The sequence below is a fragment of the Zootoca vivipara genome, chromosome 3 (assembly GCF_963506605.1).
Source record: "Zootoca vivipara chromosome 3, rZooViv1.1, whole genome shotgun sequence".
Lineage (NCBI taxonomy): Eukaryota > Metazoa > Chordata > Lepidosauria > Squamata > Lacertidae > Zootoca > Zootoca vivipara.
The window spans coordinates 116,476,216-116,490,548 of NC_083278.1; the positions used below are offsets into that span (position 1 = coordinate 116,476,216).

A 14,333-nucleotide genomic window follows, 5' to 3' on the forward strand; every position below is an offset into this window, starting at 1 on the left:
GCCTCTAGTTAAGAACAGTTTCAGGTTGAGAATGGACCTCCGGAACAAATTAAGTTTGTAACTAGAGGTACCACTGTTTTTAATTTAGTCTTTGTTTCTATTTGTTATTTATATTTGTAGCTTGCCCATCCACGCTGTCGTTATTGCAGTCGGCTCCCAGGTGCAACAGGCCTCCCGTATTAGTAAAGGTAAAGGGACCCCTGACCATTAGGTCCCGTCGCGGACGACTCTGGGGTTGCGGCGCTCATCTCACTTTACTGGCCGAGGGAGTCGGCGCACAGCTTCTGGTTCATGTGGTCAGCATAACTAAGCTGCTTCAGGCGAACCAGAGCAGCGCACGGGAACGCCGTTTACCTTCCCACCGGAGCAGTACCTATTTATCTACTTGCACTTTGACGTGCTTTTGAACTGCTAGATTGGCAGGAGCAGCGACCGAGCAACGGGAGCTCACCCCGTCGCGGGGATTCGAACCACCGACCTTCTGATCGGCAAGCCCTAGGCTCTGTGGTTTAACCCACAGCGCCACCCGCGTCCCATATTAGCTAACAACAACAACAACAACTTATTATTTATACCCAGCCCATCTGGCTGGGTTCCCCCAGCCACTCTGGGCGGCTCCCAATCAAATATTAAAAACACAATACAGCATTAAACATTAAAAACTTCCCTAAACAAGGCCTAAACAAATCCCCCCCCCCTAAAAGCCAAGACCGGGAGGGGTGATTTCCCTGCGGCTTACGCTCCCAGTTAACTGGTAGCAAGACCGGCTGAACTCAATGGCGCTTAGCTCAAGAGTATACGTGTAGAATGTCATAGACTGGCTAGATGCTGAGAAGCAGTGAGAGGCTCCAGCTGGGGAACCCCGAGGGGAACCCCAAGGGGAAGAAGGCTCAGAGCCAGGGGCCGATGATGGTTGGGCAGAGGGAGAAAGAAGGAGAAGACCGGGAGGAGGAGGTGTCGGAAGCTGAAGGGGCAACAGGGTTTAGTGAGCTGTCCAGAATCAGACAGCTGGAGGAGGGAGAGGGAGGGAGGCCAGAAGACAGAGATGAGGCAGGATGCTGCAGAAAACAAGGAATCTATTCCCGGTTGCATCAACAGTAGTCGAGTGTTCAGATCAAGGGAAGTCATAGTACTACTATTCTGTGTTGGTCAGACCACACCTGGAATATGGTGTCCAGTTCTGGGTGCCACCGCTTAAGAAGGATGTTGACAAGCTGGAATGTGGGCAGAGGAGGGCGACCAAGATGATCAAGGGGTCTGGAAACCAAGCCTTATGAGGAACGGTTGAAGGAGCTGGGAATGTTTAGCCTGGAAAAGAGGAGACTGAGAGGAGATATGATAACCATCTTCAAGTATCTCAAGGGCTGTCACATGGAAGAGGGAGCAAGCTTATTTCTTCCCCTGCTGCAGAAGATAGAACTCGAACCCATGGCTTCGAGTTACAAGAAAGGGGATTCCAACTCAATATCAGGAAAAACTTTCTGACGGTAAGAGCTGTTTGAGAGTGGAATGATCTCTCTTGCGAGGTGGTGGCCTCTCCTTCCTTGGAGGTTTTCAAGCAGAGGTTGGATGGCCATCTGTCATGGGTGCTTTAGCTGAGATTCCTGCATTGCAGGGGGTTGGACTGGATGACCCTTGGAGGCACCTTCCGACTTTACAATTCTATTATTCTAAGAGCCTTATGCTCTCCTGACTGAGCTATTCACTCTCTTTAGCATCTAGCAAGACAGAGGGTTGGGAGGAGACAGCCTTAGTGTTTACCCACGCTTGGCTTAAGTAGGCAGGTTGGGTTATTGGGCTAATAAAACAACTGCGGGTGCAATTCAACAACCCCTTTCCAGCCAAGCGCCCCGCAGGGACTGGACGTCCTCCTCCGAAGCCTAAAAGTGCCGGGACCTCACCTTCTCACTCTCAACAGAAGGGCTGTGGATGACGTTCACAATTTTAAAAAAGCCATTTCGGCTCTAAGCACTTGATGCTTGTTACAGCATTCCTAAACTTGCTGACGTAAGCCACGTAAGGAACAGGAGGAGAGAAGATTAGGCAGGGCAAGGGAGGTGGGGGGGGGGGGTGCAGAGAGAGAGAGAGAGAGAGAGAGAGAGAGAGAGAGAGAGAGAGAGAGAGAGAGAGAGAGAGAGAGAGAGACTGATTCACTAGGGAAGTTCCACAATGGGTCTTAAATCAAAGGCATACATTATCATGACTAAGCTGACAGATCTGCACCGCAATGCAGAAAGCCAAGCGATATCCCAACATCTGCGCCGGCAGGAGAAGGCGGCGAGACGGTGGTGCTGAGCTATGGAGAGGGGTTGGGGGTCGGGGGGGGGGAGGAAGGCGTTTCCGAGCTCTTACCTGTTACCTGCGCTACGACGGCTTGCGAAATCCTCCGGTTGGCCAGGAAGGCTTTGATTTCCTCTTTTATCACGCTGCTGTCCCTCCTAAGAAAACAGGGGAGGGTTGGGGGGGTGCAAGGTGGAAGAGCGGATGGGAGGGGAGAGGAAGAAGAAGAAGAAGAAGATTAAAAAGAGAGGTGGGTGCAAGAAAGAGGGCCTGAGTTGAAAACGCCTTTAATGGGAGGGGGCAAAGGGAGCGAAGGGCCTGAGGGGTGGCGCTCACTAGCGGACGTTGCTTTTAATCCGTGTCGCCGGCTGATCAAAGCACACAAGGAGGAGAACAGATAACTCGCGGTCCGTATAAATTCGTGCAAGCCATATGGGATGCGCAAAGTTTCATTACGGAGGGATGAATAAATCTCCCCCACCAGTGACTTAAATTTTTAAAAAGTGGCAACGCCAGCATCAAACTAGGGTGGTGCGCTTGGGGATGTGGCTCAGCGCATATGGGAAGAGCCTCTGCTCGGGGATAGAGAGCATGTTCTGCATATCGAAGCCCCCAGGTTCAATCACGCCTTCAAGAGTCTGAAATCCCGAGAGAGCTGCTGCCAGCCTGTGTAGACAAATTAGGCCCCTCCAGGCCTCGCTGTCTGGCCTCAGGACTCTGCCCAGGACTCCCCACCCACCCCAAATGCCTTTGCCCAGCTGGAATGTGTCCTCATCACGACGCCTCTTGCTTCCCTGAGGAAGGATATAGAGAGGGTGGAATGAAAATGTGCAGAAACTCAGCCGCCGAACCAAGGTGGAAATTATGCTCCTTGCTCCGCCCACTTTCCCCTCTGGCCCCGCCCACCACTGCCTTGTGGCCCTCAGATGACTGGCCAGATGGGAAAACGGCCCTTGGATTCCCAACCCCTGATCTTAAGGCCTGCTTGGGCTGCATGGAATTCTGACTATTATAATTATAATTTATAACCACCTTTCTCCCTGACAGTGACTCAAGGCAGTTTGCAGGTAAAATAGGAACATCTGAAAACTTAGGGTCAGGGGACGATGACAACAATTAGAGAAAAAAAACACAATTATACACTAACAGAATTAAAACACCGATGCATAGGATTGCAGGGCTGGAAGGGACACTGAGAGTAATCTAGTCCAACCCCATGCAATGCAGGGATCTCGACTAAAGCATCCACAACATGTCTGTCTGTCTGTCTGTCTAGGAGCAGCCACTAAATAGTAGCAGGAACTCTCTCCACGAAATTTTCATTAGTTTTCACAATACAATAAAATTCTTTCTAGAATAAATGAAATAGAAAGAAAGAGAATAAATGAAATAGAAATGAAATAGAGAGAGAGAGAGAGAGAGAGAGAGAGAGAGAGAGAGAGAGAGAGAGAGAGAGAAAGAAAGAAAGAAAGAAAGAAAGAAAGAGAAACAACAAAAGGAAAGGGAGGAAGGCAAAGGAAGGAAGAAAAGAGAGGGAAAATACAATATAAATATTAAAACACACAGAGAGAGATATCCCCCTCTATTCTAATTATACCCTAATTTCCAATCCACATACATTAGGAGGAACTTTCTGTCGGTAAGAGCTCCTTGACCGTGGAACGATCTCCCTCTGCAGACGGTAGAGCAGGCATCCCCAAACTCAGCCTCCAGATGTTTTGGGATTACAACTCCCATCATCCCTAGCTAACAGGACCAGTCGTCAAGGATGATGGGAATTGTAGTCCCAAAACATCTGGAGGGCCGAGTCTGGGGATGCCTGCGGTAGAGCTTCCTTGGAGATTTTCAAGGAGAGGTCAAATGCCCCCTCGTCGTGGATGCTACAGTCGAGATCCCTGAATTGCAGGGGGTTGGCCTAGATGGCATCTGGGGGTCCCTCCCAACTCTACAACTCTGCACGCTCCCATTGAGGAAAGGGAGGTCAGAATTAAGGGATGTGGTGGTAACGGCAAGCCCATAAACAGGAGTGTGCGCCCCCCAAGCCCCAAGAGCTCACCTCATCAGCTCCTCCACCTTGTCGTCCACGTCCAGGTCTTCTTCGGAGGCCTCGAAGCTGTACGACCTCTGCGCCATGCTGCTGGCCAGCGGGTACCGCGTGGGCGACATCTTCCCGTTGAAGGCGGACAGCCGCTCGCTGCTCTCCCGGCCGTTCTGGTTGGTCGTGCAGGGCTGCGGGGAGGTGTCATAGCTGTTGCTGGGCGAGGGGGACATCCCCGAGTGCTGCGTCTGCGTGGAGGCCGTGGCGGTGGAGGACGAGGCGGCCACGTTGTTGGTGCTGTTGCTGCAGGAGCCGCCGCTGGCCCCGTAGGCCGACCGCCGGCCAAACTTGTCGCTGTGCTCCTGGTCGAGGCGGTCGAAGGTCTCCAGGGCGTGGAGGATCTCGTGACGCGTCATCCCGGTGCGCCGCAGGCGCTGCAGCAGGTCGATCTGCTCTATGGTGAACCGGGGCTCGTCGGTGTAGTGAAACATGGTTTCCAGCAGGCTGCGGAGGCACAGGGGAAGAAGGTGAGGAGGAGGAGGAGGAAAGAAGGCACAGGGATGCGAGAAAGAGGCCAGGATCAGGCCAAAGGGGGCCCATTTGCAGGAGCGAGTCAGCAGTAGATCACACGGAAGGAGTAAGAGCTAAATCATTATTAGCAAAAACGGGATCTAAACGGACGTGCAAGGTCTAATGCGCACAGGAACGGGTCTGGGCTCGCCCCAATTAAGAAGTGGTTGGAACTAAAGATCCCCACCTCCTCTCCAAGGCTCCCCCAAGCAATCAGAGACGGCTCCTGTGGGCGGCCAACCTCTCCTTCACCCTTTTCATGCCTCTTCTGGTTCTGGGAGATCAGGTGGTGAAAGGAGCTTGTCGCAACAGGAGGGGGAGGCCCCTGTGACTCTTCACCAGCCCAATTCATCTCGGCCTCTTGGCCTCCCTCCTCATCTGGCTACCAACAGAATATTAAAAACACAATAAAACTTCCCTTAAGATGTCTTCTAAAAGTCAGATAATTGTTTATTTCCTTGACATCTGATGGGGAGGGCGTTCCACAGGGCGGGCACCACTACCGAGAAGGCCCTCTGCCTGGTTCCCTGTAACCTCACTTCTCGCAGGGAGGGAACTGCCAGAAGGCCCCCAGCATGGGACCTCAAGTGTCCTGGTTGAACGATGAGGGTGGAGACACTCCATCAGGTATACTGGGCCAAGTCCGTTTAGGGCTTTAAAGGTCAGCACCAACACTTTGAACTGTGCTCAGAAATTCCCACCTCTTCCTCTCCAGGGTTTCCCCCCAAGCAATCAGAGACGTCTCCTGCAGGCAGCCAACCTCTCCTCCACCCTTTTCACGACTCTTCTGGTTCTGGAAGATCAGGTGGTGAGGGGAGCTTGTCGCAGCAGGAGGGGGAGGCCCCTGTGACTCTTCACCAGCCCAACTCATCTTGGCCTCTCGGCCCCCCTCCTCATCCTCTGCTTCATCTTCTGCCTCTGATTCTGGACTTTCTCTGCCACAGACTCCCTGCTCCCTAAGCCCTGTTACCTCTTCAGCTTCCAACACCTCTTCTCCGCATGCTCCCTCTTTTCCCTCGGACCGCTCATCACCATCCCATCACCACTCCCTGGGCTCTGAGCCTTCATCCCTTAAGGTTCCCCAGCTGGTTCTCCCCCACCTTTCCTCTGCATCCAGCCAGTCCCTGACACCCATCTAGGTCTCCCGTGGGAGAGAGTTCCACAGTTTAACAATGTGCTGCATGAAAAAGGACTTCCTTTTATCTGTCCCGAAGTTTTCACCATTCAGGCCCCTTGGACATCCAGAGTTTGTGTCTGACGTACACACGCTCCAGCTTGTTCATCCCCCAACCTTTGCACAGCCGCTGTTCTGCCACTGAAATCCCACGGGACACGAAAGGAACCCTGATTAAAGACAGAGATGGTTGAATGCCACTCTGGAAAGTTTTCCAGCTTTCAGAAACAAGTGGCTTGAGGAGTCCTGGCATGCTTGCAGATTCCTCTCTGGACACCAGCCAAGATCGCTGAACCTACACTTTTAAAGGACACCAGGAGGGAAGGCTGACATGATCTGGTGGGCAGGACGGCGGCTGTCTTGGTGGCAAAAGTCCAGCTTCCATCGCCAGCCAGAGACCTCATTAAAGTGAAAGACGCTGCCAGGGAGGCTCTTTGATCAGAGCTCTGAATTACAGCTGGGATCCAAAGAGCTATTTCTGGCATGCCCAGGGACTGTGTTGCTGGCGACGCATCTTTGGAACTCGCTGCCTCTTGACGTTGGCGCAATTCCTTCCCTCCCAACTTTTCAGACAGATCCACTTTCCCAGGCCTTCGCTACTTGGCGGGGATTCTTAACTTTGTCTTTCTCAATAGTCCTTCCAGCATAGTTAAGAGTGCTGGACCGGGACCTGGGAGACCAGGGTTCGAATCCCCCGTTCGGTCATGAAGCTCACTGGGTGACCTTGGGCCAGTTGCTGCCTCTCAGCCTAACTAACCTTGCAGGGTTGTTGTAGGGGGATTAAACGAGGATTGGGAGAACCATGTGGGGCGCCTTGAGCTCCAAAGGTGGGATGGAAATGCGATGAATAGATAAAAATAAATACATTGATATATCCTTCTCCTCCCCCCCCCCATTGGGGCAGTGGCAGACTGGGACACTATCGCGCCCTGGGAAGAAGGCATGATGTAGAGCCCTTCTACCTCCTTTCCAAATCCAGCACATGTGCTCTGCTCACACAGCCCTAAATCCACCCCCAATTGCGGGAGGGTCATTAGATCAGTCGTAGGACGCCTGCATCGCATGCAGAAGTTCATTCCCTGGTATTTTCAGGTTAGGGTGAGCTGAAACCCAGAAGAGCTGCTGCCAGTCAGTGCAAACAATACTGAGATAGACGGACTGACTCTGCATAAGGCAGATTACTCTGTTTCTAACCTAGGCATGTCTACTGAGTAGGAGGTTCTACTGAGCACAATGAGACTTGCTCCCAGGGCTTTTTAACTGTTCAGGAATTGCAAAAAGGGGCATGCCACATATTCAGATAAATCCTGGAGATGATATATACTGCAGATAGATAGAGCCAGGGGTGACTCAGTTGGTAGAGCGTGAGACTCTTGATCTCGGGGTCGTGGGTTCGAGCCCCACGTTGACTGCTGCAGGGGGTTGGAATAGATGACCCTCAGGGGTACCTTTCAACTCTACAATGCTATGATTAGACAGATAGATAGATGAGGCAGCCACACAGCAAGCTTGCAATTATCGAGGAAATTAAAGCTTAATGATCACTACGGAACCAATGATTACCATTATGAGGATTTTTTGAAAAGAGGGGTTAAGATTAAAGATACAAAAGTTGTGAAGATGACGGCCCACAGTTGGTGATCACAAGGAACTGGGAACTGAAATAAGTTCTGAGAGGTAAGAGAAATTCTGGGCACGGCGCTTGGACCGATACAGCTCGGGTTAAATGAATGAACAACGGAACGATATACCGCTTTTCCTGGAGAAACTAGGTCTGCGCATTTGGATAAAAAATGCTTGAGTCAAGAAATTTGTTTCTGTCTTTCCGCATGGGAAACGTACACCTATCAGCAAACGACAGAAATGAAGATGATGCTCGAACACACTTTGGTTAGAATCCAAAAATCTCTTGGAATCCTTAATTCTCTTGGAATCCTAAATGCACTTGCTAGACTCATCGAGCACTTGGGGCAATTGCACACAGTCATAGAATCATAGAGTTGGAAGAGACCACAAGGGCCATCCAGTCCAACCCCCTGCCAAGCAGGAAACACCATCAAAGCATTCCTGACAGATGGCTGTCAAGCCTCCACTTAAAGACCTCCAAAGAAGGAGATACCACCACACTCCTTGGCAGCAAGTTCCACTGTCGAACAGCTCTTACTGTCAGGAAGTTCTTCCTGATGTTTAGGTGGAATCTTCTTTCTTGTACTGTAGTTTGAATCCATTGCTCCGTGTCCGCTTCTCAGTGCAGGCAGCTGGGCTGGGATTTGCCTAACAAGTCTCGTCAGAGGAAGCCCTGTGCAAGCTCTTCTGCTTCGGCAACGGGGCTTTCCCTCCTGCACCCCCGAAATTGGCTTTGGGGGCAGTGGAACCCTAGAGCAGCCCTTGCGGGGAGGAGAGAAAGGTCCTTCTGCCTGGAAAGCCGAAATGCTTGCGCTGGTGGAACACACTCCTTTATTACAACAGGGAATTCCTCCTGCCTAACTACTGGTGAAAAATCTGGCTTTTCTGCCATGTCCGTCCGAGTCTTTAGAACTGCAACACTCAGCCGTAAATTTCACCGTTCACCAAATTTCTGCTGTAACAGACACCTGCCTCTCCGTACAAACGTATCACACAAGTGCTACTAAAGAGTCTCATTCAGGAAATCCTTAATCGCTTCCAAAAAAAATGTCTGTGATTGAAGCCGGGTGCGGAACCGCAGTTGCAGGCGGTCCAATGTGGCCTCCAGGTCTCTCTTTGTGGCCCTCAAAACTCTCTCCAGGCCACATCTGCCTCACGCCCCAAATGATATTGCCTGGCTGAAATGGGTCCTTGGATTCTGGTAACGCCTCTTGCTGGTCTGGCTGTAGGATGGGGAGAAGGGGAGTGGGGGCATGCATAGAAAATAGCCCACTGCACAAAGGGATATTTCACATCCACTGCCCCGCCCACTTTTGCCTCTGGCCACGCCCACCACTGCCATGTGGCCCCAGGGAGGCTCCTCAGGAGGGAAGGCGGCCCTCGGGATAAACAAGTTTGCTGCAACACCCTTGGCTCTCGCTCATGTGAGGAACGGAACTCTAACTTCAGAGGTGTTGAATTTCTCAGCTTTCAAGTTCCCAAAACTGAGGGGTGCTTAAAAGTCGCAACGTGACTTGGGAATTCAAAAGAAGGGTTTATTTGTGTGTTTGTTTTGTTTTTTACCTTGCATTTTTGTGTTGTGTACGGCCCTGAGATTTACGGATAGAGGGCAGTATGCAAACTAACAGGTAAGGTTAAGATAAAACATGTTGGTTAAATTCATATAATTTAGTTTCACTTGGTAAGCAAAATGTGTGTAAAATTCCATAGAAATAAACCTGTGTTGTTGTTGTTGTTGTTGTTGTTGTTGTTGTTGTTGTTGTTGTTTTATCGTTTAGCATCTCCTGACATTTTCAGAGGGCAAAATCAAAAGAGTTTGATTTTCCAAAAGCGATTTGCGTGCTTCTTCATTGAACGCGGACTTGCTGAGCTAAATGCGGTCCCATCACAAAAAAGGAATATAGCTGATTTGAATTCCTCCCACCCAAAACCATATTTTCAAGACGCCTCACTTTAAAAAATTGTTTTAAAAAATTCAAGTTTCGCCTCCCAAACGATGCGCCCTAACCCAACATGAATATCCTGCCCCAGCTATTTCTGAGACGTCCACAGAAGCGGCAACTTCAAATCCCAAGACAGCCCTGGAAACGGCAGTGAGTGGACCATATCAGAAGAATAGAAAGAGATGAAAGTGTCGTCTTCCTAAGGGTGACCCATAGCCTAAAGGGGCATGCCCCAGTTACAACAGAGGCTGCAAGTCCCTGGTGAAAACCCCTTGTGTAAACGTGGGCCCTGAGCTCCAGCCGGCCAATTTACAAAGCAGTTCTGCAGCCAGACATTTAAGAATAATGTGATGCTCCTCGTTAATTAAGGGACACACTTTCCCATTAGCGGTTTATCGCTACATAATGTTTGCAAGACCTTATAATTCGCCGCAACACCTTTAACTGCACTGCTTCAATTTGTTTCTTTTGAAGGGGGCGGTGCTGGCCACTTTTTAAATTTTTATTTTCCTTCCCTGGGCTTGACCAACTGTTGGGGGAAAGTGGGGTGGGGTGGGGAGGGGAGGAGGAAAGAGCAAGACTTTCTTTTCAAACAAAAAAAAAAGATAGGAGCAGATAAATAAAGGAAGGGTGTTCACGCCTGCGAAGAGTCATCTCTCTTTCAGAGTTACGAGAGCAGGAGATTGTCAAATGAGGCTGCCTCTGGAAGCAGAAATATTTGCAACAGAATCGGGCATCATTCATCAACCTCATGCTTAAAAAAAAATCTCACTGAAACGGTATTATAAGAAGGTAGTGATACAGACTGGCTGTGGGGGATGGAGAAGGCTTGCAAAAAAACAGGGACAGGGTGACTTTCTGGAATTATTATATTCATTTTATTATATTTCCATTTCATCAGACTGCAGCGGGGAGACAGACAGACAGACAGACAGAGATGGAAAACCAGGCCTACTCTATTATTATTATTATTATTATTATTATTATTATTATTATTATTATTATTGGCTTGGCTGAGAGATCAATGGCCATCTGGATGCTCCCATCCCTTAAGCTGGCCATTATAAGGACTTTGTAGCTTTAAGTCTGTGTCTGCTTGTTTTCCTCTTCCCTCCTCAGCTGTTTTTCCTTTTGTGCCACATATTTTGCCCTGTGCTGCCTTGTTTTTATTGCTCCTACGTATGCAGCTCTGGGAATCTTTGGACCCGACGGGCTGCGTTAAATTGCTGCCGATATGGAAATTTAATAAATAATATAGGATTTTAAAAAATAATAATGTCATGAAATGTTATTATTGTTACTGTAAGCCAGTTTTAATGGCAATAAAAATCAAAAGCATTTTACTTGAATAGTAATGGTTGATAATGCAATGCATTTTAAATAATTTTTTATTACATAATAAATGAAGATACGGAGTATTTAAAGTCACGGTGCGCCGGCTCACAGCCCCACATGGCAGACCAATAAATGACCCCCAATTGTGCCCTTTAACTGTCTCCAAGGGGGGTCCGTGGGGGGGGGGTGCCTGGATTTAATCCACTGAACAGGTTCTCAAACAAAACAATTGTTTTGTAAAGCACTTTGAGGTCTCCTACAACCAAGTGGTGTATAAAGGTTGTGAAACAAATAAAATAATAATATAAATAAAGTCGCCTGGAACCAGGTAATGCTTTCTCTTCTTCCTTGCCCCAAATGTGGAGCCCCCATGTCCAGAGCCAGTTTACTGCTGAATACCAGTTGTTGGGCAGCAACACTGCAAAAAGGTCCTTGCTTTCGTATCCTGCTTGCTGGCTTTCCAGAAGCACCGGGCTGCTCATTGCAGGAGAAAAGATACTGGGGAAGGCAAGCAGCAGTGTTTGAAATTAGCCAGGCGCCAGGCGCATTTTGCACCTGGCGTTCAACCACTTGCAACCAAGTGAAGATGCCTGGGTGGCAGGATGGCGCCTGACATCTCCACCATCTGAGGATTGTTGGGTCTGGACTGTTTTCACACACTAATGCCCCATCCTGTAGAATTATATCCCTTATATGTTATCTGCACAATCAGAATGAATTTCAGGGACCAAATTGCTTTTTGTGTGCAGCCTCACCACTGAGAAAAAGGGGTCGGAATAGGCCAATATATATGCGGACTGTCTCCGGATCAAGCGACTTTTGCTCTTTAAATTCTAGGAGCTCTTAACCTAGCTCAAGGTTGCCATCCAAACTAGCTAGATGTTTAATCAATCCCAGTCAGTCCCATCATTTGAAAAAAGAAGACTTTAGAGCTGTCTTGCCCCAAAATGGCAACCAGGCACCCTGTTTGGACGACAGCAACCTTGGTTCAAGGAGCCATTTGGCGCTAATAATAATAATAATAATAATAATAATAATAATAATAATAATTTATTATTTATACCCCGCCCATCTAGCTGGGTTTCCCCAGCCACTCTGTGCGGCTTCCGACAGAAAAATAAAACACAATAATCTATTAAACATTAAAAGCCTCCCTGAACAGGGCTGCCTTCAGATGTCTTCTAAAAGTCTGGTAGTTGTTTTCCTCTTTGACATCTGTTGGGAGGGTGTTCCACAGGGCAGGCGCCACCACCGAGAAGGCCCTCTGCCTAGTTCCCTGTAACCTCACTTCTCACAGTGAGGAAACTGCTAGAAGGCCCTCGGTGCTGGACCTCAGTGTCCGGGCAGAATGATGGAGGTGGAGACGCTGCTTCAGGTATACTGGACCGAGGCCATTTAGGGCTTTCAAGGTCAGCACCAACACTTTGAATTGTGCTCGCAAACGTACTGGGAGCCAATGTAGATCTTTCAAGACCGGTGTTATGTGGTCTCAACGGCTGCTCCCAGTCACCACTCTAGCTGCCGCATTCTGGATTAGTTGTAGTTTCCGAGTCACCTTCAAAGGTAGCCCCACGTAGAGCGCATTGCAGTAGTCCAAGCGGGAGATAACCAGAGCATGCACCACTCTGGCGAGACAGTCTGCAGGCAGGTAGGGTCTCAGCCTGTGTACCAGATGGAGCTGGTAGACAGCTGCCCTGGACACAAATTGACCTGTGCCTCCATGGACAGCTGTGAGTCCAAAATGACTCCCAGGCTGCGCACCTGGTCCTTCAGGGGCACAGTTACCCCATTCAGAACCAGGGAGTCCTCCACACCTGCCCGCCTCCTGTCCCCCACAAACAGTACTTCTGTCTTGTCAGGATTCAACCTCAATCTGTTAGCCGCCATTCATCCTCCAGCCGCCTCCAGGCACTCACACAGGACCTTCACTGCCTTCACTGGTTCTGATTTGAAAGAGAGGTAGAGCGGGGTATCACCAGCAGTCCCTACAAGGGGGTGGGGGTGGGATCCAGACTCTCAGCGACAACACTCACTACCCATAGGGATCCTTAAAAGAAATGTTCACCCTGCCCCATTGCGGGTGCCTCCGCTGTACATATTATTTTTTAATGCTGCTTTTAAACCTCTTTTGAATGTTTTTAGACGCCTGTTTTTATCTGTGTGGTTGTTTATTAAAAAAAATCAACAGGAGAATGTTAATGTTTTCTTTTACATTTTTGTAAACTGGTTAGAGAGCAATGGTGCCCCAAGTGGGGGGGGCACTGCCCCCTATGGGGCACTGGGAATACCCAAGGGGGCACAAAGAGGCGAAGGGGCGGCAGTGGGAGTGCCGGATATGTAAATGACTAGCGGACTTTGAAAAGCTGGTATCATTGGATCAACTTAATCAATTTTGTTGAATTAATTGAATTAAACACTTTTAATTGGATTGTGAATAAATGTGCAATTCATCGTTGCTGTTTTGAATTGCTATAATCTTCTTTAGTGGGTCATGCAAACCACTATTCCAAATGATGCCTTTTACAGAGAAGGGGGGACCGGGGATGAGTTTATGGAACCAAGATGTAGTAGCCTGAAAAAGTTTGGGAACCAGTAGCTTAGAGGTATTCTCGAAATCAAGTGGAACATAAATTTAGCTGAATAAAACGAATAAATAAATCCTCACTTTAGCATCTTCCCACTTGCCCCGACCCTGACTTGCCCCAGTGACATGCAAGGTGAAATGGTTTAAAGGTCCTCTTTGCACCTTGCAACAACCTGCAAACCCAGGGCTTCTGTTTAGGCATGCAAGCCAGGCGCTACAGATGCAGAAATCCGCCACACGCTTTCGATCAAAGCGATGACAGTTAATAAGAACAGCCCCAGACGTCTGAAAATAAATCCAGCATAATCAAATGCTCGACGCCGCACGACTTCTACAACTCAGGCCAAGAATGGAATAGCAACACATCGTTCTTGTGAGTGTCCTCGAGTCCTTCAAAGCTGCCTCATTCAAGCAGAGGCTTTGAACAAAGCTATTATTCCGGGCGGAGGCTGAACTTGGGCGTCACAGCAAACTGCGGTTTGCGCTAACCATACATAGCCTAGTATCTACACAACGGAGGGTCCACAGAGAAACTGTGGTTCAAAGATGCCTGCTTTGGCTTTCGGCGTGTGCAATGAATCACAATAAAGAACAGCCTTTCCCAACATGGTTAGCACTGGATGAAGCTGTTGGGAACTGCAGCCCACAATATCTAGAGCAGGCTTCCTCAAACTCGGCCCTCCAGATGTTTTTGGCCTCCAACTCCCATGATCCCTAGCTAGCAGGACCAGGGCCAAGTTTGGAGGGCCAAGTTTGAGGAAGCCTGATCTAGAGTGTGCCAGT

The 14,333-nt window shown here is 49.2% G+C and overlaps 1 protein-coding gene across 10 annotated transcripts in view; it reads right to left on the reverse strand.

Moving 5' to 3' along the window:
• Nucleotides 1–14,333, reverse strand: part of HMBOX1 (homeobox containing 1) — a 109,456-nt gene that overhangs the window by 35,590 nt on the left and 59,533 nt on the right. For all 10 annotated transcript variants that reach the window (XM_060273174.1, XM_060273170.1, XM_060273173.1 and 7 more), the window contains 2 exons: nt 4,337–4,822; nt 2,353–2,438 (listed from right to left, as the gene is read on the reverse strand). In XM_060273174.1, the coding sequence (XP_060129157.1) occupies nt 2,353–2,438; nt 4,337–4,822 (572 nt within the window). The remainder of the gene's footprint in view (nt 1–2,352; nt 2,439–4,336; nt 4,823–14,333) is intronic.